Source organism: Hypanus sabinus, chromosome 7 (genome assembly GCF_030144855.1).
Source record: "Hypanus sabinus isolate sHypSab1 chromosome 7, sHypSab1.hap1, whole genome shotgun sequence".
Lineage (NCBI taxonomy): Eukaryota > Metazoa > Chordata > Chondrichthyes > Myliobatiformes > Dasyatidae > Hypanus > Hypanus sabinus.
In genome coordinates this window covers 156,434,064-156,461,329 of record NC_082712.1, presented here as the reverse complement: position 1 = coordinate 156,461,329, position 27,266 = coordinate 156,434,064, and the positions used below count along the sequence as shown (strand labels likewise).

The 27,266-nt window shown below is 39.3% G+C and overlaps 1 protein-coding gene across 2 annotated transcripts in view; it reads right to left on the bottom strand.

Moving 5' to 3' along the window:
• The window catches only part of bbox1 (butyrobetaine (gamma), 2-oxoglutarate dioxygenase (gamma-butyrobetaine hydroxylase) 1), a 154,924-nt gene that overhangs the window by 46,643 nt on the left and 81,015 nt on the right, over positions 1 to 27,266 (bottom strand). For both annotated transcript variants that reach the window (XM_059975987.1, XM_059975986.1), the window contains exon 6: positions 2,453 to 2,558. In XM_059975987.1, coding sequence (XP_059831970.1) covers positions 2,453 to 2,558 — 106 coding nt within the window. The remainder of the gene's footprint in view (positions 1 to 2,452; positions 2,559 to 27,266) is intronic.

Genomic DNA, 27,266 nt, shown 5'->3' with positions numbered 1-27,266 from the left:
AAGCATTCAGGTTTGGAGATACTGGGATGGCCGGGAGTGAAAATGTAACAACTGCACTACCTCAACCAGTGAGAAGCTATGCAGAATCTGAATGTATCAACAATAATCCTGAATGGTACAACGAGGATGCAATTATCGATAGTATTGTTTGAAGGTAGTCCATTATCTACACTAGGTTTCTGTGTTGATCTTGTTCATTTACAGTCAATCAAAAGCAGGCAGCTGTGTACACTGAATGCCTCTGTTGATAGCTATTCAGAACTAATACGCAGTTTTATAGCATTGTAGTAGTATAGAGAGTGTTCAAATTTGAGCTGTATTTCATATGTACATAATTTGTTACTTATTTAAACGGTAGTTTGTCTTTTTTTATACTTTTTTAATTGGGCCAAAATGTATTTGTCCCGAGGTGCCCCAATTAACTGGAATCCACTGCATTTCATTCTGAATGTTATTGTTTTCCCTGCTACTATCTCAATGAGAGGAAACAATATGCTATAAGAACCACTGACTGTGGATTCAGCAAAAGAACGATAAGCAGTTGCTTAGTTAGGAGAGCTGCTAGAGGGAAATAGAAAGCAAATTTGTACAGAAACTTATGAAAAGTGAAAATACATTGTGGCTTTAATAGTCGGAAATTTCAATTACTCCAATATTAACTGTATTGAATTTATGAATTGTATGCAGGAGAGCTTTATCAGTATGTAACAAACTGAACAAGAAGAGATGCAGAATAGGTTAGGACTGGCAACAGGGTTCTGGATTAAGTTTCAGAGACTGAAGTTGGGCAGATGGAAGGAATATCAGTGAGGGAGTATTCTCGGGAAATGATCAGAAATCAACCAGATTAGTGTAGTTTTGGAAAAGAACAAAGATAGAACAGGAATAAAGATTTCAAACTGCGATAAAGCCCATTAGATTAGCCTGAAAAGCGACTTGCAAAAGTTGACTGTTAAGTAAATGAATTTCAAAGCAATTGGAAACATTCAAGGAGGACAGTATAAATCTATATTTAGAAAAGCATAGATTATTTGCTTATGGGTCCAGCATGTAAATGCAATTATAAAGAAGACATGGCAGTGCCTCTACTTCCTTAGGAGTTGGTGAAGATTTAGCATGTCATCTGAAACTTTACCAAACTTTTATAGATGTGTTGTGGAGGGTATCTTGACTGGCTGCATTAGAGCCTGGTATAATAACACCAATGACCTTGAATGAAAAATCCTTCAAAAAGTAGTGGATATGGCCAAGTCCATCACAAGTAAAGCCCTCCCCACCATTGAGCACCATTGAGCCTTGTCACAGGAAAGTAGCATTCATCATCAGTGACCCCCATCACCCAGATCATACTCTTTTCTCACTGCTACCATCAGGTAGAAGATACAGGAGCCTCAGGACTCTGGAACAGTTGTTACCCCTCACACAACAGGCTCGTGAAGTAAAGGGGATAACTTCAATCAACTTCACTTGCCCCAGTCACTGAAAGGTCCTACAACCTATGGACTCAGTTTCAATATTTCTTCAGGTTTCCATCTGTAATCCTTCTGATTTCCTGGAGATCAACAATTTCCTGAGCATTTCTGTTTGATGTTTCAGAAAGGATATACTCGAATAAAATGCTCTTTTGATAAAATGACAAGGTTTCATTACTTTCACTAAATATTATGATCATTATTGAGAATAAAAATAGAAACGCTGCAAATGTGAAATAAAGGTGAAGTTAACTGAAATGCTCACTCTGTTCCTCTTTTCACATATGCTGCCTGGCCTGGTAATTATTTCCAGCATTTACTATTTTTATACCTGTTTTAATATAAAGCCTTCTGTTGCTTGTAACCAAAAGTACACAAATATACCAGTGTCTCTGTATACCTGCAAAAAAAATTATCTTTTCCCTACAAATTTTAAAGTCGATAAAGCTATACTCACAATACTTTGCTATTAGAACCAAATCATATGCCTTTCAATTACTTCTTTTCTTTAAAATAATGCTCCTTGAGACAAAGATCTGTGCTCTCTGCAAAACAGTTGCATATTGATGTGCTGCAGAAGCAATGCCAGACAGGTAAACACTACACAAAGTGCTAGAGGAACTAAACAGGTCACGTAGTGTCTATGGAGGAGAATAAACTGTATGTTTTGGGCTGAGATCCTTGATCGGGACTGCACTGACGAAGGGTTTTGTTCCAAAACGTCAAATATTTATTCCTCTCCATAGATGCCACCTGGCCTGCTGAGTTCCTCCGGAATTTTTTGTGCGTCACTATGGATTTCCAGCATCTGCAGAATTTCTTGTGTTTGTAATACTTGACACGCATTTTCACTCAATTAAAGAGCAGGCATGGATTCAAACCACTATGTAATTTTCACTGTTGCACATTTTTTTTTGTAATTAATATTCTTTATCAAAAGCAGATGAAAGGAGTTTGGCCAATATTCCAAGCAGTCTTACCCCAGGAGGATGGTGCAGTGCTGGATAATCAGTGTGCAGACTCAATTCTCCAGATGTATATGCTACGTTGTTAGCATTAGCTTTATCCTCCACTTGCCAGAAATCCCTTAAAAAAAAACAAGGATATATGAAGAAGGACAAACAGTAATATGTAGTCCAAAACATGGTTACTTAATATAACCAAAAGAAATCTAATTTCTTGTTTTTAATATTCTACTTGATTAAGGGTAGAAACATATCAGCATTGTGTAAACCATTGAATAAAAGGATCAGGAGTGTATTGTGAAGTCCTTTAAGTCTGTTCACTCTTCAATGAGATCTTAGCTTTTCGTGCTACCTCTCTTTACATGACTTCTTTTCTTAATCTGAACCATAGAACCACAGAACATTACAGCTCAGAAACAGGCCCTTCAGCCTATCTTGGCTGTGCTGAATCATTTTTCTGCCTAGTCCCACTAACCTGTACCTGGACCATATCCCTCCATACCCGTCTCATCCATGTACCCATCCAAGTTTTTCTTAAATGTTAAAAGTGAGCCCGCAATTTCCTCTTCATTTGGCAGCTCATTCCACACTCCCACCACTCTCCGTGTGAAGAAGCTCCCCCCCCCCAATGTTCCCTTTAAACTTTTCCCCCTTCACCCCTAACCAACGTATACTTGGATAACAAAAATTGATTTGTCTTAGATTTATAATTACCATTCCTGAAGAAGAGTTTCAAACTTCCATCACTCTTTTCATATAGATTTTTTTCCTAACATCCCTCGTAGATGACCTGACTCTAGTCAATGCCCTTCGCCCTGGAGTCTTCAAGTGGCAGATGTACTTCTTTGCTTTTCTCCAACTTATTAGTCTCCCTCAAATGGGGCATATTTGGAAACTGTCTACTGTCTCCTAGTAATTGAAGTGTAAAGGTGGGATATGAACTAAGTTATTCCCTGCACCTATGCTGGGAGAGTTTGCCTGTTCAACCTGCACCAAATTAGATATGGCAAACCATCAGCAAATATATTCACCACAAAGGCGATGAGAGACAATTAATTGTTTAACAAAATGCTTGTTTTTAAAGTCTTATGTCTTCAGTATGAATTATTTTTCTTTCAAAATGTTTAATTAAAAAAATTAAATAGATTTTAATTGTCTTCCAATGTCAGAGGCATTCATAATTGATGGATTTCACGCCTGTCTTGGTTTGTGTGACTTCTCCTTATAATTTATACTTTAATTTGGGAAATCTAGAGTAATCTCCAAAACTAGTTATCTTCCTTATGAGTAGTGGTCACAATTTTCCTGATGTCATCTAACCAAAGTTTCATGTAGCTTTCTCATAACTCCTCTCAATGCATCAGTCAGCAGCTTTTTATATTCTATACTTATTCACAACCCGAGAAATTGAGAGCCAGAGAAATTTCATTTGATTGGAGGCACACTGGTAAAGATTAGGTCACACTGAATTAATTGACTTATTTTTTGAGCAGGTAACTTAAGTAATTGTGGAACATCTGTGGATATTCAGAGGCATCCACTAAAATTTCACATTAAACACCAACAACCAACATGAAGATTCACTGAACTGAAGACAAACTGATAATTTGATGGAGCAGTAGTAAACAGATAGTAGGGTTAACGTACTCTAAAAGGAGCAAGTGACAAGGAATCCTTTACGGATTTGTGCTGGGATCTCAAATATTTACTCTTTTTATGTTATCTGAAAACGTAATAGAGGCATTTGTTCTCACATACTAAGGGCACAAAGGGACGCAATTTGGCAAACTGGGCTATACTCACCGATATTTAGAAGAATGAGGTGACGGATTGATATGTGGAGGACCAAAGGCTTTGTCCTCTGACTGTAAAGTCTCAGGATAAGGGAATGGCCATTTAGCAATGAGATAAAGAGAAATTTCTTTATGCAGAGGACTGTGTCTTTGAAAGTCTCTCTACAGAGAGCTGTAGATGCTCAGTCATTAAGTTTATTGACCATGGGGTATTTTACCTACTCCTTCTGTTTCTAATGTTTTTCATAAGTTGAAGTACCTTTAATGGTGAAAAGAAGGGAACAACAAAGGCAGCATAGGATTCTAATAATCAAATATAAACAATTACCAACAATATCAAACAAAATTTTCAATTTAATGCAAAACAGTGTTGTTCAGTTTCTAATTGTGCAAAAATTATGTACTGTTCTAAGAATGTTAACTATATGCAAAGAATGGCATAGACTAAATATACAAGAGGAATTATAGTTCTTTCACAGCATCAGCAAATCTTTAAAACTGAAACACTTTCATTCAATCTCTTTTGGGAGACTCCACTTACAAATCATGACCTTTTAAGTGTTGTTGGAAAGAGCATTTGCCACTGCTCAATAGTACAATTCACTTCTGAGACGGAAGGCCACCGGTTTAGCCCCATTCCAAAACTGAGAGCATAATCTGAGTTGACAGGGCCCTATTACTGAGGAGCAATTGTGAAGTCAGAAAAACCAAAATTCATGATTCCATGATAACATCAAAGGAGTCCAGATACAGTATATTCATCCAATGTCCAAGGAAACAATTATGATTCAACTACCATGTTAGGACAAGATAACTGGATCATTTCTCCCATTGCAGCTGTGAGCAAATTGAATGCTATTTAGAGCAGAAACCACAATTCAAAAGTACTTGAAGGCTCAGAAGTGCTTTCCAAGTGCTATGAAAATTCTGTTCATTTCATTCTCCACAACAAAACTGTATCTATATCAGGAATTCAGAGGGAGATTACCTCTTGTACGATCTATGGTGATTCATGGCTTCAAATAACCAGACTGTTTTATCCTTTCTGCAGTTATCAAGACAACACATAATTCTAAATTATATCAAAGTATCAGCATGTTTCCTGAACTTTAGTACTATGGTAAAGAATATTAGATTTTACCCCCCCCCCCAATTATCATCACCCTTAGCATACCTGCTGTATTGCATATGTAGGCATTGTTGTTAAGAGTGCAAAAGGCCCTATTTTTATGTCCTAATCTGGAAAGGATGCATTCTTGTGGCAATCCCTTTTCACTTCCTTGTACAAGGATTTTTTTGTTGTCATCCAATCAATTAACATTTTATCTAAAATGCAGCAGTAATCACAATTCTCAAATTCTTTTCTTGCATAAAATTATGAGGTCAACAGTCCAATGGTGGTCCGTGACATTTTCGATGTAGAGCCTGGAACATATTATTCACCATTCACACAATTTTATTTAACCAAAGAAATTACATGGGTGGAAGAGGAGGAAAACTAACAAAAAATTTAACCCATTGAAAAGCTTCATTTTTTCATGTAAAATCATGTTGTTAATATTTAAAGCTCTCAAGAAAGGATATTGTTTATAAAGAGCAGGTTATAATCCAGACAACTAAGAGGAACATTGGCACTCCTTTAGAAATAAAAATGATTAATGCTTTTCATCTATTTATGACATGAGATTCAATGTTTAAAATGAATTGTACTGAACAAATTGTTTAAATAACTAGAGGGTCATAGTCATAATGGTATGAATGAATAAAATTAACATGGTGAAAACAATACTGATGAGTCCTGATGAAAGGTCTTAACCTAATCAACTGCTATTCCTCTGCATTGATGCAGCGTGACCTACTGAGTTCCTCCAGCATTTTGTCTGTGTTAATACTAATATTGTGTCAGGTTCTGCACTTACAATGGCATTACAGCTTCTTTCACCCCCGTTTACAATGGAAACAGTCCAACATCTCAGCATTGGCATGGAAGTGTTTGGACCATTTTTATGTCTCCTAATCCTCATCACAATTTCTACATTCCTCCTTTAACTCCATCCACATCATTTTGCTCACGATGATCCCCATTTCCCTCCCACTGTTCCTCCTAGTCATCCTCCCAATCTTCTTTCCTCTCCCTCCTCCAAGCTCATTTTTCCAGTTGAGGCCACATCACTGGTTTCAATACCAATCTTCTCCCACCTTACTTCTGTATCATCAGTAGTTCCAATGCTTTTGTCCAACCCCATCTTCGTAAATTTCATTTCAATCAATTCAACTTCTTCCAAAATGTCAAACTCTGATGCTTTGTCTCCTCTATTTCTGGGCACACCATAGACGCATTAAGGCCTATTGCTGCCAACTCCCCTATAATCAACAGAGGTATCAAAAAGCAACTCACAGTCTGTTCTGCTGAAGATCCAAATGAAGTTTTAGGGAAGAGTCAATGATTTAAGCAGCTGTTTGAGCTCATCTCCATGCTCGACTGGTAGATCTTTTAGGTAAATAAGCTTAAGTGGATTGCAGAAAAGGTTCTCAATGTTATATCTGATGCAGACTAATTTGCATAGGTTGGTCAGTATAACTTCAAAATGGAAGCCAAGCCTTGTGAATTCAACAACTACTTTTAAATTCCTTGGGGTAAATATATGTCAGATAATTTGTCCTGAATCAGCGTGTGTCATTACAAAGATGGCAGTAAATGCCTCTACTTTTTTTGAAGGTTCTATTGACTTTGCAAATCACCAAAGCCTTTGACAAGCTTCCATAAATACACAGTGGAGAGTCTAATTATCCATTCATGACCTAGTATGAAAGACCAATGCCCAGGAACAGAAAGGGCTACAGGAAATGGTGGATACAGTCCAGTCCATCGCAGAAAAAGCCCTCCCCACCATTGAGTACACTTACATGGAACACAGGCACAAGACAGCAGCATCTATCATCAAGGACCCCACCATCTAAACTATGCCCTCTTCTATACCATTGGGCAGAAGGTACACAAGCCTTAGGTCCCACACTACCAGGTTTGAGAACAGGTATTACCCTATAACCACCAGTCTCCTAATCCAGCATGGACAACTTCCTTCACCATGACTCTGAATTGATTCTACAAACTCGGACTCACTTTTGAGGACTCTTTACAAACTCAAGTTCTCAGTACCATTTTTATTTGCAGAGTCTGTCTCCTATCACACAATGGTGTTTGCCATTCTTTGTCTGTTTATGCATAGTTTTTCATAAAATTCTATCATATTTCTTTTTTTCTGTTAATGCCTGCAAGAAAATGAATGTCAGGGTAGTATATGGTAACATACTTTTGGTATGTGCTGCGTCTGCGAGGCTGGGTTCGACGGTGCTCTCATTGTGTGCTGCGTCTGCGAGGCTGAGTCGGGAGGCACCGTTGAAGTCCCTAGCGGGGGTATTCCCTTCTGCCGCCAGCGTGGGATGGAAAGTCTGTCGGGACCCTGGGGACTTGTGGAAACTGTGTGGTGATTTCTTTTGAACTTATGGTCCTTTAACATCTTTGGACTATTTTTACTGTGCCCATGGTCTGTTTTTTTTAAATCAATTATGTTATTGTTTGCACTGTTGTAACTATATGTTGTAACTCTGTGGTTTTGTGAAGGTCTTGTAGCTTTAGTTTTTGGTCTTCTTTTGTCTGGTGGATTTGGAGCTCCTTTCTGGGGAACACGCTAAGACGGTAGCGCGATATTAATACACAGCAGCCTCTCCGGACTCTGGACTGGAGATTGCCAAACGTTATGTGGATTTTCTGGTGTAGTCTGTTTTGCCATATACTTTTGTGATATCATTCTGGAGGAATGTTGTCTCATTTTTTAACTGCATTGCATTTGTGGTTTCTAAATGACAATAAACTGAATCTGAATCTGAAATAAATTTACTTTGCACTTTGATACAGCACATCAGATCATTCACTGCTGTATGTTTGGTAGTCTTATATAGGACAGAGAGCTTGCCTGCAGGATAAATTAATAAATGGATTTAGCAGGAAAAAAAGGAAATCTGAAGAGTGATGAAGAATTAAAGCAGTGTAAGCGATTAATAGTTAAAGGAATTAAAGTTTGGAAATATGAGATTGTGGTATATGTCACAGCAAAGGTGAATAATTACATTGCTGCTGCTACATACCCAGTAGTGTAAGAACGTTGTGAGTAATTTCTACACCAGAGTAGTAGGAATCCATAGAGATTTTAGAACCATGATTTGGATCTGTGGCTGCAGCAGAAAAAGATGTAATGTTGGGTGTGAATAGTCCACGGGAAAAGGCAAGTAAATAATGAATGTGCTCCTGGTGTGGCCTCCTGTATATCAGTGAGAGCTGGTGTAGCGAGGGAGACCGCTTCGCCAAGCATCTACACTCCGTCCACCAGAACAATTGGGATCTCCCAGTGGCCGCCCATTTTAATTCCACTTCCCATTCCCATTCCAATATGTCCATCCATGGCCTCCTCCTCTGTCGGGATAAGGCCACACTTGGGTTGGAGGAATAACACCTTATATTCAATTTGGATGGCATGAACATCAATTTCTGAAACTTCCAGTAATGCCTCCACACACTCCACCCCCCTTCACCATTTCCCATCCCCTTGTCCCTCTCTCATGTTATCCCCTTGCCCGCCCATCACTTCCCTCTGATGTTCCTCCCCACCTTTTTCTTCTTTCTTCCATGGCCTTCTGTCTCTTTCACCAACCAACTTCCTAGCTCTTTGCTTCATCCCTCCCCCTCCAAGTTTCTCTCTCCCTTCCCCCCACCTTTCAAATCTAATCCTCAGCTTTTTTCTCCAGTCCTGCCCAAGGGTTTTGGGCTGAAACGTCGACTGTACTTTTTTCCATAGATGCTGCTTGGCCTGCTGAGTTCCTCCAGCATTTTGTGTGTCTTGCTTAAATAATGAATGTTTCCATTTTGTCCCTTCTTAAGAATCACAGACAGCCTGCCTGGATACTGTTATGTCCGCAGCCCCCTCCTTTGTGAGAATCGCAAGAGCACTAGTTGGGGGGGGGGGGGGTCAGTAGACCCAGGAAATGAGAGAGAGAGAGAGAGACGTGCCGAATACCTCGTTCCGCCGCGATGCAAAATAAGGTGACATTGACCATTGTCTCGTGGAGACCACGTGAAAAGCCCTCGGGCAAAGTGGGCCGGTTGAGAGAGAGATTGCATCATCCCAACCTGATTGACATCTGAGACCCCGTGAGGAAGTATAAAGGAAGGTCTGGGGGGGAACACCCTCTTCAGATGCACCAGAAGACACGCTAACGATCCTATAGTAGCGGTAAGCCATTTGAAGGAAGCCACGTGCGTTGGATTCCGGGCCTGGAGTCTGTGGCTGGAATCACGGAAAACCGCTTTTAGCTAACAACGGGGAAGCCCGCTCCCCTGATTCAACGGATTTGCTTCATAAAGACCCGGGCAAGTTTTCTTTTCTCACCAATCTCTCTCTCTCTCTCCAACAAGTGAAAACCCAGCGGTCCCCCCCCCCCCCCCCCGAAAGCCAGCGGCCTGCAGGAATTTGAGTGACTTTTATATTTTCATCGGACAATATATTATCCCCTAGACAAACGATCGAGCTGTTTTTTATTGATGGTTATTATTAGACCCACACTTTAGATTGAGTAGTGACTACGTATATTATCTGAATGTTTGTATTAATCTTATTTTTGTGCCCCTTTCATAAATAAAGACTTTTAAAAAATAGTACCATCAGACTTTAACGGACCTCTCTATCTTTGCTGGTAAGTGATCCAGTTACAGGATTTCGTAACAATACAGAGTACCTATGTTTACTTCTTTTCAAGATTTATCAGTCTCACTGGTACTCCAGTGATTTTAGTCGTTAGTGGGCATTACATCTATAGGCGTATTTATTGTATTAAATGCAACAAGACACATTACCAACTTCAATCACTTGTGACCTGATGAGATGCACATGCAATTTCTTCCAAAACAGATTAAGACTTAGGACATGACATGTATCATTTACAGGATAAACTCGTATTTATCTAATGTTTTTCAATAACCCATGGTAGATTGTGGTATTACCTGTTCCTTTATTTTCCCACAAGCAGAATCAATTGCAGTCTAGGTCACATATATACAGCTAGGGTGTCTAAGACTTTTGCACGGTAATTATTTGTCAATGTGGAGTGGAGAGCGAGTTTGTCAACCTGGTGGGAACAAAGGATGTTGGGAATTGAAGGCAAGGGCAGAGCACCGTGGGGGGGGGGGGGGGGGGGTTCTGGGAGCAGTTGACAGAGAGGAAGTGCTAGGGGCGGGTGGGGGAAGGGAGTGCAGACACACCCAGCCTTAAGATATCAGGCAATTCCAAACAATTGGTTTATTGATTACAGAAAGTCTCTCTGGTGCTTCCCGCTTCCTCCCTTGCCCCCTCCCCTTTTCCCAAACATAATTCCCCTCTCCCCGCCCCCCATTCCCACTCCCAGTCCATAATAGACACCCATATGAGAATCAGGTTTATCATCACTCACACATGCCATGAAATTTGTTTCTTGCAGAAATTTGTTTCTTTTGCAGTAGCACAAGTACAGTGCAGTACATAAAATCACTGTAATACTGCAAAAGTCTCTGGCTCCCCAGCCATATATACATGCCTAAGAATTTTGCACAATACTGTATTTTCATTACTAAGTCTTATAAGAGATGTTGCTACTCAAAAACATCAGTTTTTATTTATTATTCGCTCATGTGATTTTACTAGATAAAATATTGCTGCATTTCCTGTACCCGTTTATAATTTCTGTCAGCTTTTCAGCTAAAATCATTTTAACTGAACAAACTATTATTTTCCACTGCAGTATTAATATATCTTCTCATCAGTAATAATAGTAATAAAGTTCACTCTTTTATTAAAGTGTAAATCCGAGTGTAACTTTCAGAGACTATACATACATATATCACACACACACACACACACACACACACACACACACACACACACACACACACGTGGATGTTGTACTACCTCAACATAAAGGATTATCCGTGTCTACAGAAATGCATTTTAAACAGTGGGATGTCTTAATTATTGTCAATCACATTTGACAATAAAAATTTAATTCAACAAGCAGAAAAGTCTTCAAATTCTAACCTTTGGACACAAGGTGAATATTTTCAAGTAGTTTGCTCAGCTCCCTATGTCATAGTGTAAACTTTCTATACCTTTCTTTTTCAGTTTCCGTACCTAATTTGACATGGAAATTTAACATATTCTGGTAGTTCTTAAACCACATGTTTTTCAGTTTTAAAACAATTCATCCATCTGACTGGTTAAGGAGACACAGATGCCTGCCCTGCTCGCACAATACACCAGCTGCTGTATCTTGAGAACAGCTGGCTGACTGGTACTTTGAATGAAAAATTGCCCCAAGTGAGCTCATGGATGAGAGCAAGTGATGAAAGGCTGCTGCTGTCTGACAAACGGCTAAAGCTCTGCATTTGTCCTTTCCTCCAAAATTGGACTTAAAGTTTCCATATTTATAACCAAGATACAGTTTCACCTAAGTTGCTCAGAAAATACCAATGTCTGGACACGGTTCAGCAATTCCTGCCCAATTATCAGAAAATATTTCAAAATTATATTGTGTAAGACAAGTTAATTTGGTGAGTGGCATGATGGAACGAGTTAGTGCTACCGTTGTATAGCTCCAGAGTTCCATGTTTGGTACCGATCTCAGGAGCTGTCACATGTTCTCTCTGAATAATACTTCTTCCCAAAGGTTCCAAAGATGACCTGATCTGTTAATTATTTACCATAAAATACCAAATGTATATGAATAAAAAGAAACAGACTTATTTAGAGTCAATGGAATCCGTGAGGGAAAATAAGTTCTTAAGGAAAATAGAGGAAGAGTTTTGATTTATTATTGCCACATATAGCAAGACACAGTGAAAAGCTTCACGTGCATACTGTTTATACAGATCACAGCATTACACAGTGCATTCAGCTAGAATAAGGGAAAGCATTAACAATGTAGAATAAAATTTAAAAGCTACCAAAAAAGTGCAGTTTTGGTAAAATTAAAGTGCAAGATCATAACGAGGTAGATTGTGAAGCTAAGGGTCTATTTTACTATACAAGAAGTCCTTCCAAGTGTCATCACAGTGGGATAGAAACTGTTCTCGGGCCTGGTGGTACGTGCCTTTAGGCTTTTGTTCACTCAGCCCGATGGGAGAGGGGAGAAGAGGGAAAGTTTGTGATGGGCGGGGTCTTTGATAGACAGAGTCCATGAGGGGAGGTCAGTTTCTGTGATATGATGAGCTGTATCCACAACTCACTGCAGTTTCTTGTGGTCAGGGGGAATGCGGTTGCTCTTCTGGGAGTTTGCATGAACCCACCAAGAGAAAATGTCTTTCTATGTCATTATAAATATCAGGATAGAAATTCCACAAGTGGTACTTCTTTTTAAAGGAATATTTGCAGAACAAAATCCTAAACCTATGGATTCTCTTTCAATGACAACTCACGTTCTCAATATTATTTATTAATTATTATTTTTTTATATTTGCATGTTTTGTTGTCTTTTGCACATTAGTTGTTTATCCATCTTTGTGTGCAGTTCTTCATTGCTTCTATTGTGTATCTTTGTATTTACTGTGAATGCCTGCAAGAAAATAAATCTCAGGGCAGTAAATGATGACTTATTTGTACTTTGATAATAAATTTACTTTGAAGTCTTTGAAGTTAATTTCAATCAGCTTTTCCCACAAACAAAAATCTCCAGGTCAGTGCTTCAATTAAAACAGAAATATAAAATTATAGAAACTTGGTTAAGATACCAGTGTCATGCATAACATAGATATGAATATTAATTACTGTATTGTAAAATATATATATCTGCCACATGACAGCAAATTTTTCATGCAATTACTTTGACTTCTCCAACCTCCTTGTGAGATGCTATTTTTTTTGTATGAGGTATAAAGATATAGTTCCATTATGTGGTCTGAACAAAGTAAGAGTTGATTGCATTGGGGGTAGGTGTATAATCTTGATACAGAATTGGCTGAACTAGCAGAAAGTAGACAATGGGATTAAGTTCAAAGTGTGGGCAGAAGTTTAGCAATTCAAGAGATTCAGGGTAAATGTCTTCCCACAAACTGGAGAAAAGACTGCTAAATCTCAACCTCCCCTATAATGACAAGCTTTATAAAGACAGGATAAGATAAGCACCCATTAGAGTGTTTTATAGTTAACTCTCCTTCTCCTAAACTCGCAACTGTTTAATCTTACCTCACAGGACAAGCCCTCCGAACCAGGGACCACCCTACTGAAGCTTCTCTGAACTCCATCCAATGAAATAGTATTTTTCCTTAAGAATCACATTGTTCAAAGTACTCTAAATATGGTCTTACCAGTGCCATGAAGTTACAGTAGGACTCCTCCACTCTTGAACTGCAGCCTCCTTAAAATAAGGGCCAACATTCCATAGCCTCCCCAATTACTAGTTGCATTTGAGTGGCAGCTCTTTGTCTATCATGTACAAGGCCCCCCAAAATCCCTTCGTACTGCAGTGTCCTACAATTGCTCTTCATTTAAACAGTATATTTTTCTACTTATCTTTTATTCCATCTAATGTTTCCCTCATCATCTTTGCTTGGCAAAATAACTGTTTACTTTTACCTGAGTTCTTCACATTTCCATCATATCCATGAAATCACTTCTTGTAAAATAATGTTTTGTGAAATCCAAATAAAATATACTGACTTGTTTCTTTCACCTTCAAGGAGTGATGCTTCAAAAAGGCAGCATCCATCATCAAGGACCCCCATTATGCAGGACATGCCACTACTCATTGCTACGATCAGGGAGGATGTACTGGAGCTTGAAGGCACACAATCACTGATTCAGAAATACCTTCTTCCCATCTGCCATCAGATTTCTGAATGGGCATTGAACCCAAGAATGCTACCTCACAACTTTTCCCCACTTTAGCACTATATAATTTTTTTTACTGTAATTTACAGTTGTTTATTATGTAATGCAATGTATTGATGCCACATAACAACAAATGTCATAACAAATGCTGGTGATAGTAAAGCTGATTCTGATCTACTCTGGTCCAGCGAGTACAGTGTCAGAGCCAACAAATGCTCCTAATACGTTAACCTATTCATTCTTGGGATCATCCTCATGACATTTTCTGGACCCTCTCCAATGCCACCACATCCTTTCTTAGGTAAGGGCCCAAAAATGCATACAACACTCCAAGTGCTGTCTGAGCCATGCCTTATAAAACTTCAGCATTACATCCTTGCTTTTATATTCTAGTCCTCTAGAAATGAATGCCAACATTGCATTTGCCTTCCTTACTACTGGCTCAACCTGCAAGTTAACCTCTGAGAATCCTTCAGTAAAGCTCACAAGTCCCTTTTCACTACTGATATTTTAATTTTCTCCCCAATTAGAAAATGGTCTGCGCCTTTTCCTTCAACCAAGGTGCATCACCATACACTTCCCGACACAATATTCCATCTACCACTTCTTTGCCCATTCTACTAATCTATCTAAGTCCTTCTCAGGCTCCATGCTTCCTCAACACTACCTGCCCCTCCAATATTCATTGTATCATCCTCAAACTTTGCAACAAAGCCATCAGTGCTGTCATTCAAGTCATTGACAAATAGAGTACAAATATGTGGTCCCAATACAGACTCCCGTGGAACACCTCTAGTCACCAGCAGCCAGTCAGAAAAGGCTCCCATTATTCCCACTCTTTGCCACCTGCCAATCAGCCACTGCTTTATCCATGCTACAATCTTTCCTGTACTGCCATGAGCACATAGCTTGTTAAGCAGCCTCATGTTTGGCACCTTTTCAGGGAGCTTCTGAAAATCCAAGTACACAACATCAACTAATTCTCCTTTGTCTATCCTGCTTAGTATTTCTTCAAAGAATTCCAACAGATTTGTCAAGCAAGATTTTCCCTTCAGGAACCTATGCTGACTATGTCCTATTTTATCATGTGCCTCCAAGTACCCTGAAGCCACATCTTTTAACAATCAATTCCAGAACCTTCCCAACCACTGAGGTCAGGCTAACTAGCCTATAATTTCCTTTATTCTGCCTCTCATGCTTCATGAACAGTGGAGTGATATTTGCAATTATCCGGTCTTTTGGAACCATTCCAAAATCTAGTAGTTCTCAAAAGATCAATACTAATTCCTCCATGTTCTCTTCAGCCACACCTCCTTCAGAACCCTGGGGTGTCCACCATCTTACCTACCTTCAGACCTTTCAATTTCCCAAGAAACTTCTCTCTGACCCAACACTCTGGAACTTCCACCATACTGCTAGTGTCTTCCACAGTGAAGACTGATGCAAAGTACATATTCAGTTCATTCTCCATTTCCTTGTTCGCATTACCACCTCTCCAGCAATGTTTACATTTTATATATCTGAATAAACTTCCCGTATCCTCTTTAACATTTTATTCTCTAGATTACTTTTGTATTCCATCTTTTCCTTCTTAATGACTTTCTTGTTGCATTCTGTTGGTTTTTAAAAACTTCCCAATCCTCTAATTTCCCACTAATTTATGCTCTATTATGTGTCTATTTTATGCTTTGGCCAGCTCCTCTCTCACGCCTCTGTAATTCCCTTTACTCCACTACAACGCTGATAGATCTGACATTAGCTTCTGCTTCTCAAATCTCAGGCCAAAGGGTTGTTTTATCTTCAGCTCTCTAATCAATTCTGATTCATTGCACAACACCCAGTCGAGAATAGTTGATCCCCTAGAGGGCTTAACCACAAGCGGCTCTATGAAGCCATCCCATAGGCAGTCTAGAAAACCCCCTCCTGGAGTCCAGCACCAATCTGATTTTTCCAATCTTTCTGCACCCATTGAAGTCCTGCATGATTATTGTAACACTGCCCATTCGGCATGCATTTTCTACCTCGCACTGCAATTTGTAGACCACATCCTTACTACTGTTTGGAGGTCTGGTGTACAACCCCCATCAGGGTTGTTTTAACTTTGCAGTTCCTTAGCTCTATCCACAATGATTCTATATCTTCCAACCCTACGAGGGGTGATTGATAAGTTCGTGGCCTAAGCTAGACTGAGATGAGCTATACAGATCTCGTTACATGCACATGCAGGTCAACTATTTGAGTGATTATGCAGAAAGTTTAAAGTTAATAACTCATCAGAGGTGATTGATAGGTTCAAACTTTCTGCATAATCACTCAAAGAGTTGAACTGCATTTGCGTGTAATGAGAGCTGTATAACTCATCTCCTTCTACCTTAGGCCACGAACTTATCAATCACTGATCTGTGGACACTTCCTGGAGGTCCAAGATCCGTATGCTCCACGACTGCTGGACTAAGTATGTAAATACAGGAGGGGACTATTTTGAAAAATAAATGTGGTAGGTTTTCCAAAGTTGACTCCTTCTACCTTAGGCCTCGAACTTAACAATCACCCCTCATATATCACCCCTTCTTAATGATTTGATTTCATTTTTTGCTAACAGAGCCACACCAGTTCCTCTGCCTACCTGCCTGTCCTTTCGATACAACTTGTCCTTGGACATTAAGCTCCTAGCTATAATCTTCTTTAAGCCATGATTCACTGTGCCTACAACATCATATATGCAAATCTGTAATCGTGCCACTAGTTCATGTCTTATTTTGTACACTGCACGCATTCAATTATAACACCTTCAGGCCTGTATTCACCCTTCTCGATTTTGCTTGCCTTTTACATTGCAACTCATCCTATTGGCTGTAATTTTGCTCTATCATCAGCCCCTCCTTGCTAGGAGTCTCACTACACAATGCCTTTGTTTGTAAACCAACTACCTCATTCTCAGCACTATCACTCCAGTTCGCATCCCCCTGCAAAATTTGTTTAAAGCCTCCTGAAGATCTCTAGCAAACACCTGCCTGCAAGGATATTGGACCCCCTTCGGGTTCAGGTGTTACCCGTCCCTTTTGTACAGCGTGTACAGAAGAGATTCCAATGTTCCACAGGTCTGAAATTCTACCCCCTGTGCAAGGTCCTCAGCCATGAATTCACCTGCCCAATCATCCTATTCTTATTATCACTGTAAGAATAGTGGCACAGGCAGCAATCCAGAGATAACTACCTTGGTGGTCCTGATTTTCTACCTAGCTCCCTAAAATCTCTCCTCAGGACCTCCTCACCTTGTGCACCTATGTCACTGGTGCCAATATGCACAAAGGCTTCTGGTTGCTCACCCTTGCCCTTGAGAATGCCATGGACCTAATCAGAGACATCCTTGATGCTGGCCCCAGGGAGGCAACATACCATCCCAATGTCTCGATTACGCCCACAGAATCCCATCTATCTTAACAACGGCAGTGTTCTGAAAATTCTTTATTTGTTCAGTACTGCTTTTTCATTTGATAGTTCAGGGAGAGAACATCTAATGCTTTGAAGGATAAATGATCATATTACGAACACTAGACTGGACAGAGAAAACTGCTACATGATAAAAATTGACTTTCTCCATCATTGGAAAATTGTGGTCAAACCGTGAAGCTTCAAGAACATTACCAAGATGCTCCTTGACTAGATTAAAGGGGTCCCTATTCATGCCAGCTATATATATTAAATTGTGCATCATTGCAAAACATCTACACAAAGCCAGTGGCATGTTCACACAGTCTTGAAATTTGCTTAAGACAGCATTATTATTTTGAACTTTGCCCATCGTTTACAGAGTTCTATGTACATTTAGCCAGCATTCACTGAATTAGGGTAGCTATATCATCAAAAAGACATGAAAAGGCCTGACTGCTGCAAATTTAATAAGAATTCCCAAGTATTGCTAGCAACTATGTAAATCAATTTCATTAGAGATCTGGCATGACACAGATGTATCCTTAATGTGTAGTTGATTGCATTTTGTTCAGTTAAATGTATTGCTTTTGTGTGTGTTTCTAAATATTTTAATTTTCTTAGGAATTCATTAAATATTTGTTTTTTAATAGTTCTGAGAGGTTTTTAAATTCTACTTTTAGTTACAGTGTGATAGGTGAGGAGTCAGGGGCAAACCCTTAGCCTTTCAAACTTACTCAAAGCTTGTCAGTCACACTGCGAGAAGTCCTGCAAGGCAGGCATCTGCTGGAAGATGACATTCAGGCCCGTATGGAAAGAAACAACAAGCTCTAAGCGCAAACAGCTGTTGATCTGAGAATCAGCAGATTTGCTCAGTGAGTCACAATTTTCTGACAAAATAACCAGAAGGCTAAGAGAACTCCATTCTTTAGAATTCATACTTTGGTCATACAACTAAAAGATATAGGAGCAGAATTAGGTCATTTGGCCCATTGAGTCTGCTCTGCCATTTCATCATGGCTGATCCAATTTTCCTCTCGGCCCCAATCTCCTGTCTTCTCCCTGTATCCCGTCATGCCCTGACCAACCAAGAATCAATCAAACTCTGCCTTAAATATACACAAAGACTTGGCCTCCACAGCTGCCCATGGCAAACAATTCCACAGATTCACCGCTCTCTGGCTAAAGAAATTCCACCTCATCTCCATTCTAAAAGGATGCCCCTCTGTTCTGAAGCTGTGTCCTCTGGCCTAGATTCTACCACCAGAGGGAACATCCTCTCTATATTCTATCAGGGCTTTCACCATTTGATAGGTTTCAATGAGGTCACCCCTCATTCTTCTGAATTCCAGGGTGTCAATAAAAAAATACACTTGTAGTAATCAACTGGGTTGCAAAGAGTTTTGGATTTTTTTTTTGCAAGGGTTGTGAAACATTTATGGAAAGTTTCAATAGTAACACACTAGATATAAACTCTCTAGCTAATATAAGACCAGTGAGTGGACCTCTTGCATGATAAGATGGCCTCTTGACTCACAATCTACCTCTCAAGTCTCTGCACCTATTGTCTGTTTGCACTGCACTTCCTCTGTAACTGCTAGACTTGGTCTGCATTCTTACTGTTTCACACTGTTCTGCCACAGGGCTTTGTTTGATGACTTTACCTGTATGAAGAGCGTGCAGGACAACCATTTCACTGTTCCTCAGCACACATGACAATAATAAACCAATTTCTGTTACAGAGAATGTGCAGGTTAAAATATACGAGGTCATAATGAGATAGATCGAGAGGTCAGGAGTCCATCTTATCGTATTAGAGAACAATTTAATCATAGAAGCTGTCTTTGACCTTGCTGATTCATGCTTTCAGGCTTTTTAGCTTCTGCCCAATGGAAGAGGGAAGAGAGAATGCCTGGTTTCAGCAGGATCTTTTGTGCTGGCTACTTTACTAAGCCAGTGGGAAGTACAGACCGCGACTATAAGGGGAGACTGGTTTTTGTGATGTGCTGACTATGTCCATAACTCTCTGTCAACAGTAATCTTGTGCAAAGCAATTCCCATACCAAGCTAAGATGAATCTAGATCCTATGGTTTCTATGGTGCATTGATAAAATTTGTTGAAGGTTGACAGGGATAAGGCCAATTTTTTTAGTCTCCTGAGGAAATACACGCACCATTGAGCTTTCTTGGCCATGGCTGGGTCAGGATAAGCTATTCACTGCTAGGAACTTGAAACTCTCAACCTCAACACTGATGTACACAGGATCATGTGCACCACTCTCTTCCTGAAGTTCAATGACCAGCTCTTTTATTTTGCTGACATTGAGGGACAGGTTGTTGTCATGAAACCAACGTTACTGAATTTTCTATCTCGTTCATGTACTCCAACTCATCATTATTTGAGATACAGCCCACTATGGTGATATCATCCGCAAACTTGTAGATGAGTCTGGCCCTGCAGTCCAGAGAGTACAGGAACTAGAGGAGGGGGCTGAGAACATATCCTTGTGAGCACCAGTTTTTTTGGAATAATCACAGCAGAGGTGCTGCTGTCTGTCGTAACTGACTGCAGTCTGTTGGTCAGGAAGATAAGGATCATTAAAACACAACACTTATTTCTGCAGTTTTTCAGTTTTTCCCTTGCACCTCCCAAAATGCATGGTAATAATAAGCTAATTATTCTCTATTTCAAAAATGTGATGTTAATTGTCAGCTTCAAAGACACTGACAATTAAATATTCCAAGTGTGCAGTTATGTTCCCTCATATTTTAATTATTTTAGATTTAAAGCCAGAAAGCTGTCCTTGATTACTGGTGGTATAAGACAGAAATTGCGTATTGAACTCCAGTATTAATTCCATTGACTTCATTGAGTGAGTTTCTGCACTGTAAAGTTTAAGCTTGTCTCTTTAAATTTATTCCTTTGCCTTCTTTCTACTTAACTCATCATTCATTCTGCTTTCTGTACTTCATAAATTCACTCACTGCCACTTTGTGCTGGGGAAGTGGAGAGCCTGGGAGGCTGGGGTTCACATAACAACAAGATGCCAGCCATAAAGCAGAGGATATGCCCTTAAATCTCCTGACTGGATGTCACAGCTGGCAAAGATGGGGACAAATCTTTGTTGGCATTGGTACCTGTAAGGAAATTTAAACATTTGAAACATCCAAAGACATTTCAAAATTATTATTTATTTTAGGTAAAAAAAACATAGTTTAAAAAGGCAGCTAATGGAAACACAGCAAACATAATTAAAAGTTTTAAGTCAATAATTAAAAACAAAACTTTCCTTTGAATCTCAGTCTGCAGAACTAGAATATTTTAGTCATTGAGGTCTTGGATGCAGGTCTCACCCATTGCGGTTTCAGAGTGGAAATTTCCCAACAGTATTGCTGACAGGGTTCCAGCAAGTCTTCTTTCCATTGCCATGGAATCCAGCAAAGAAATGCAGTGACAGGAGAGACACCATCTGTCATTCAGTTAGTCCTGTGCTTGAAAGCATATGTAGGACTTTGTACAAATGTCTGAGTGCTGCTGGTTTTCAAAGTTCAAAGTAAATTTATTATCAAAGTACATATATGTCACCAAATACAGTGCTGAGATTCATTTTCTTGTGGGCGTACTCAATAAATCCATTACAGAATAATAACCGTAATGGAATCAATGAAAGACCAACCAACTTGGGTGTTCAACCAATGTGGAAAAAAAACAACAAACTGTGCAAGTACAGTTTTAATATGATTTTAAATATAGCTTTAAATATGGTTTTGACAGTAATTGTGGACAGAACCGCAATGCATACCTTAAAGCAATGACTTCAATTTAAGAAGGCAACATCTATCATTAAGATCCCTACCATTCAGACCATGGGATTTTCTCACAGCTATAATCGGGCAGGAGATAAAGAAGCTTGAATTCCCACATCAGGAGTTTCAAGAAAAGCTTCTTGAACGAATCTGAATAACATAGTCACTGCTTCAGTACAGCAACACCAAGACCACTTTGATCACTCTGCACTACAGTTGATCTTGTTTCTTTCTGTTCCAATTCTGTTCAGGTCTTGTACAGGTTGTGTCTCGTTTATGTTTAATTTACACATTTTACTCCTGTGAATGCAGTCCATCTGATTCTATGGTGCAGTTCTATTTCATTGTACGTATGCTTATTACAATAAGCTCAGCTTTCTAAAGTATTTCATTATGTGCAGGAACATTTTAAGGAGGAAGTGAAATTTAAATGCTAATGTTTTTCTTTTCCTTTAATTTACTGTTCGTGCTCAGTACATGCCTTAATAATTAAGTAATCCTTCCTCCAAGTTCATAAACATCTCAAGTATATTGCTTTCTTCACTGCAATATTTCTGATTCAATAGTTTCAACAAGTTGACCTTCAAAATTAAAAAAAATTAAATACACAATAACAGCAAACGTGATTCCATGTCTTGCCTTTGCGAGCCATGGTCTATCACTGCCAACAGAACTCTGCCCTGGGAAGAGCCTCTAGACGTGATTTATACAGTGTTCATCTGTAAAATAGACAGTGTAATAAAGAAACAAAGTTTCATATTGCAGGTGATATCCCTTTGGAAAGACACAAAGCAACAATTTCCTTCCAGAGTTCTGTAAAAATCGTCTTGAAATTGTTTGAGAGATGATGAAGTGTGAAATGAAATCATTTTTAATAATTATTCCCTCTAGATTTCTATAGTGGACATGGATTGTGTTAACCATGTCATCTGTTCTCTACATAATTATGTGCTTATGTTGGAATACCTATTAACCTACTGCAGAATTTTTTTCTAATATTTGGTCAAAAAGGGTGGTTATGATTTATTGTTAAACTCTTTTGAACTGTTTTATGTTATGCACTGCATCTAAAGGCTATGTAGGAAGTCCAATGAAGTTGAAAGTGGTAAGTTACACCCGTATACAAACGTACTGCCATGATGCATTTTTAGACCCAAACTTTCTTTTTGCTTCACCTCCAAAATGTAGAACAGTTAATAATCTGGTCAAGGAATAAGCCACTTCACACCATTACCTGGAATTTCCAGATGTTTAAAACTGATGAATCAATGTGCAGTATTTAGGGTAACACACACATAAAATGCAGGAGGGGTTCAGCAGATCAGGCAGCATCTACGGAGAGGAATAAAGAGTTGGCATTTCCAGCCGAGCCCCTTCATCAGGACTAGAATGAAAGGGGGAAGGAACCAGAATAAGGTGGGGGAAGGGGAAGGAGTACAAGCTATAAGTGATAGGTGAGGAGAGGTAGGTGGGGAAGAGGGGGTTGAAGTAAGAAGCTGGGAGGTGATAGACGGAAAAGGCAAAGGGTTGAAGAAGGAGGAATGTGATAGGACAGGAAAGTGGAAAATGGGAGAAAGGGCACCTGAGGGGGGTGATAGGCAAGTATGCAGAAGAAAAGAAGCAAGAGTAGGGAAAGGAAGAAAGAAAGGGAGAGGGGAGAAATCGATGGTAAAATATTAACAAATTTCAAACAGATTCCATCCAATTCAACTGTGCTTCTGTGCTAGTATTAACAACTAGCTTGTCCTGAATGGAAAATCAGCAACTACCCACCCTCCATCAAATTAACTGCCATGCAAGTTTCTGCTGCCCAATTCCGTACGTGGAAAATTAGCTTAATTTTAAGGAGGCTCTTGCAATTTAGCTGATTTTAAACATAAGAGCTCAAATAGCTGTTTTCTAAATACCTAAATGTAATAATTTTTAAAATGTAAATTTATTGGGAAATGGAGATGCAGATTGCGGTAGGAAAAGCCCATGTGGAGAGCTTCTACTCTCCGGGCTTGAAGTTTCGAGGTAAATTTTCCAGATTCAGTTGCGAATCTTTGGAATTTTCTACTTCTGAATGATGTGTAGGCAAAAAAAAACATTTAAACCCAAGACTTGAAGGATGTCAAAGTCTAGCTTTTGTGGAATAGACAATTTCACAAGTGCAGTTGAGGTCAAGCTCCCATCCCCTGTGATCTTATTGACTGGCAGAGCAGATTCAGGGAACTGTGGAGTCTTTATTTTATCTTCTAATGCAAAGCAGGATAAGCTACCTCTCAATAAAAGCTCTGTGGCAATCTTGGTCAGCTGTATGGCAGTCATTGCAGAATCCTAGGGCAATAGTTTTCAAGATCAAGCTACTGAAAAATGCACCAAGGTTTTCTGCTTGCTGACTTTGAACTCTTTATGTTTTGTTTTAAATGCGCTGTCAAACATTACCTTCCCTAATCCAACACGCAAACTTCTGGGAGACCAGGACAAATGATTTTAAAGGTCCCCTAAGTCAGAAGTTCCCAAACTTTCTTATGCCATGATTCCTACCATTAACCAAAGGGTCCATGGACCCCAGCTTGGGAACTCCTGCTCAAAGTGTGTACTAGAATGCTGATAGAGTTTTTGCATATTATCATTTGCCATTCTAAACCACCAGCCATATGTTCTGGCACTACAGAGCCCTGTAAACTTCTCATTGCAGCATCATAAGCTTGAGCAAGACCCCGGTAAATTAGTAATAGTATCTGACAAATGATATGGCCCATGTAACAGATAACTCAATCAGTAACAAAAGTCGAATTCAGTGGCATTTTATCACCTATGAGCTATCTCAAACCTTTGTCTAAGGAGTACAATGTAGGACTGCTATGTCCTTCACTTCTGACAGGGTGATTATATCTTCAGCTTCTTAAATGGGATTTGCTTCCTTCAGTTCTAGAAAAAAATTGAAATTCTCTCACTATTACTCCCCATAATCTCAACACTTCTTTCCTTGATAGCTGGGGGCTCTTGTAACATCTGGAATAACGTTTTTCTTTAAATAATGCCTTTCCATTCAATATTTATATGATTTTATATTCAAGTGAAATATTTTTCTCTGAGGTATGAACATCTCTTTCCTTTTCCAGAGAATGTTTGCGCCTTTGAAAATCTTTATGGCAAATTAGAGATACAGTTGATTCCAGTTAATTGGGACATATTGGGACCAGTACATTTTGGCCCAATTAGCTCAAGTTTTATGGAAATAATTGAAAAGGTATAAAAAAGGCAGACTACGTAATCAATGATGTATTCAAATGAAATACAGAACAAGTTAGAACACTACTGATGCTACTACAGAACTGTAAGATCATAACAGGGTAAGCTGCCAAGCACTGGGTGGCAAGGGAGGGGTAGCCTCTCTGGTGAAGGGCTTGTTCTATCTATTCTGGGACAGTTCACTCACCTTTGACCTCACTGGACAGTCAGCTCTCACCTGTGGCTCCAAGTAGCTGCTTGCACATGAGTGACAGGAACCACACCCAGGGTAAATTGTTTCAACAAGCGAGCTAAAGCAGGTGAGGGTAGAGGGTGGGCTTCATAACCCAGTGAAACAGGGACATACCTGTCCTAGCATGTGATGTCAGCTCCAGCAGATTGGGCAGATTAAATCAACTATGAAATCCAATGGTCAAGGAGACCTTGTGGAGAGCAAAGGGCATGATAAGGCATAGAAGAAGTCATGGTTATCCACTATAACCAAGGAAGACCCCAGCTTGTGATGTCCATTCATACTACTAGACCCAAACTTCAGAGGTCAAGAGAGTGGTACTGCCCCAGAGCAAAGGCTTTTCCACTGTAAAGACTCACTCACAGAGGTTTCGCTGTCATCATCTGATACGATGGATAACCAACACGCTGTTGTGTTCTTTTGATTGAACATAAATAAAATTTAGCAGGCACCTAGTGCAGATAATGGACTGCTTTCAATGATTGCATCCTCCAAATCTTCATTTTTATTAGAACATTCAACACGATTGTCAATACCTTTCAATTCATCATAGTTCCTAACTTTCTGAAGTGCAGAAATTGTTTCCTTTACACCCCAAGCCATTTCTGGCAGCTCTAAGTCTGAATGCTTGAAACTGCAATGAGCAAAACATTTCTGCTCATTTTTCGCCAACTACAAGTGACAAAAATCACTGCTTTTTGAAGACAAATTGATACAACTATTTAAAAACTGTTTGCTCTAAGCCCAGTGTAGTGTCTAACGGCCATAGAAGTTCAGGTGACCAATGTTAGTTAGAAACTGTTTAGCAACGGTTCTCTATCCCAATTAAGCGGCATGGCGTCCCAAATAAAACAAAGGGAATCTGGGATATTTTCTTGATATGTTTTTCTTCCTTAAGAATTACCCCAAATAAGTGGCTGCTCCAATTATTCGACAGACCTATTATCTGTAATCCACTGTATTCCCTATTAGCAAAGGAAAGAGATAACTGCAAATAGATAGGAGCACAGATCAGATGTCAGATCATTCATGATAATATCAAATGGAGATGAACGTTCAGAGGGTCAAGTAGCCTTTTCCTGATCTTAATTTGTATCTTCTCTACAACTTCTTTTGGCACTACAACCAACCCAGCAAACACAGATCTAAGCTTCAGCACCCTATAATTCAAACTGACTACATCACACTTACTTGCTGCACCCTATCCCTCACTATTACAGCCTAATGCTCAAGGATTACTGGAAAATTCAGTGTTTTCTTCTGTATCAAACAGTCCTGCTGATCTGTCAAACAAATGCCATTTTGAAGTATTGCAATTTATCATTTCCTCAGCTGTCAAACCAGGTGATTTATTATAAGAGGGCAATGGCTACTTTGACTAAATTGCATTTTACCCATCAAGTATAGGAGAATGAGGGGAGATTTGATGGTGGTATACAAAATTATGAGGAGTAGAGATAGGGAAAATGCAAGCAGGCTGTCTCCACCGAGGTTGGGTGAAACTTGAACTAGAAGTTGTGGGTTAAGGGCGAAAGGTGAAATATTTAAAGGGAACTGGGGGGGGGGGGGGGGGAAATCTCTTCTTCACTCGGAGGATGGTGAAAGAGTGGACTGAGCCGCCAGTGGAAGTGGTTGATGTGTGTTCAACTTCAAAATTTAAGCCTTACATACTGTTCATATTCTATACTTTCACAGTATGGTCCAGGTTAATTTTGACCTGGCCCCTGAATCCCCTCATAAATACCAAGTTTTGAACTACAGATCTATTTAGAATGTATAAATAGCATAACTGACATTAATAAATGGGTGATTAATCCTTAATTAATGTTTCAGAGATCTAAAATCTATTTCAATAGATATAGGTCAAATTGGACCCGGAGCAGTCTTGATGCACAAAATTTTGTAGCACCTGTACAAAAGTACAAAATATTAAAATATTTTCATTTTTGCGCATTTTGGGTCACTTTAGGAAGAAGTCATCAAATTTTGGCTATAAAAAAAGGTGTTTAGGGTGTTTTTACTGCAGTCAAACGTCAAAATGGGTCAAAGTTGACCCGAACAGTATGTAAGGGTTAAAAGAAATTTGGATGGGACGGGTATGGATGGCTGCAGTCTAGGTACAAGTCAATGGGACTAGGCAGATTAATAGTTTGGCATGGACTAGATGGCCCAAAGGGCTTGTTTCTGTGCTGTAGTCTTCTCTGATTCTAAGATTGGAAGGAAAGATCACTTCGTTCTTGCTTCAGTCTAGAATGGACATCCAGGTCACTCCAGCAAGAGTGCCTGAAGCAATCTGGCAAAGGTACTTACAGCACCTTTTGGTTTTGGTTCAGATTTAATAAGCTAATAAGGAGAATTTACTTCTTTTTATGTATAATATCTCAATATCCTCATAGACATAGGAAAACTCTGTC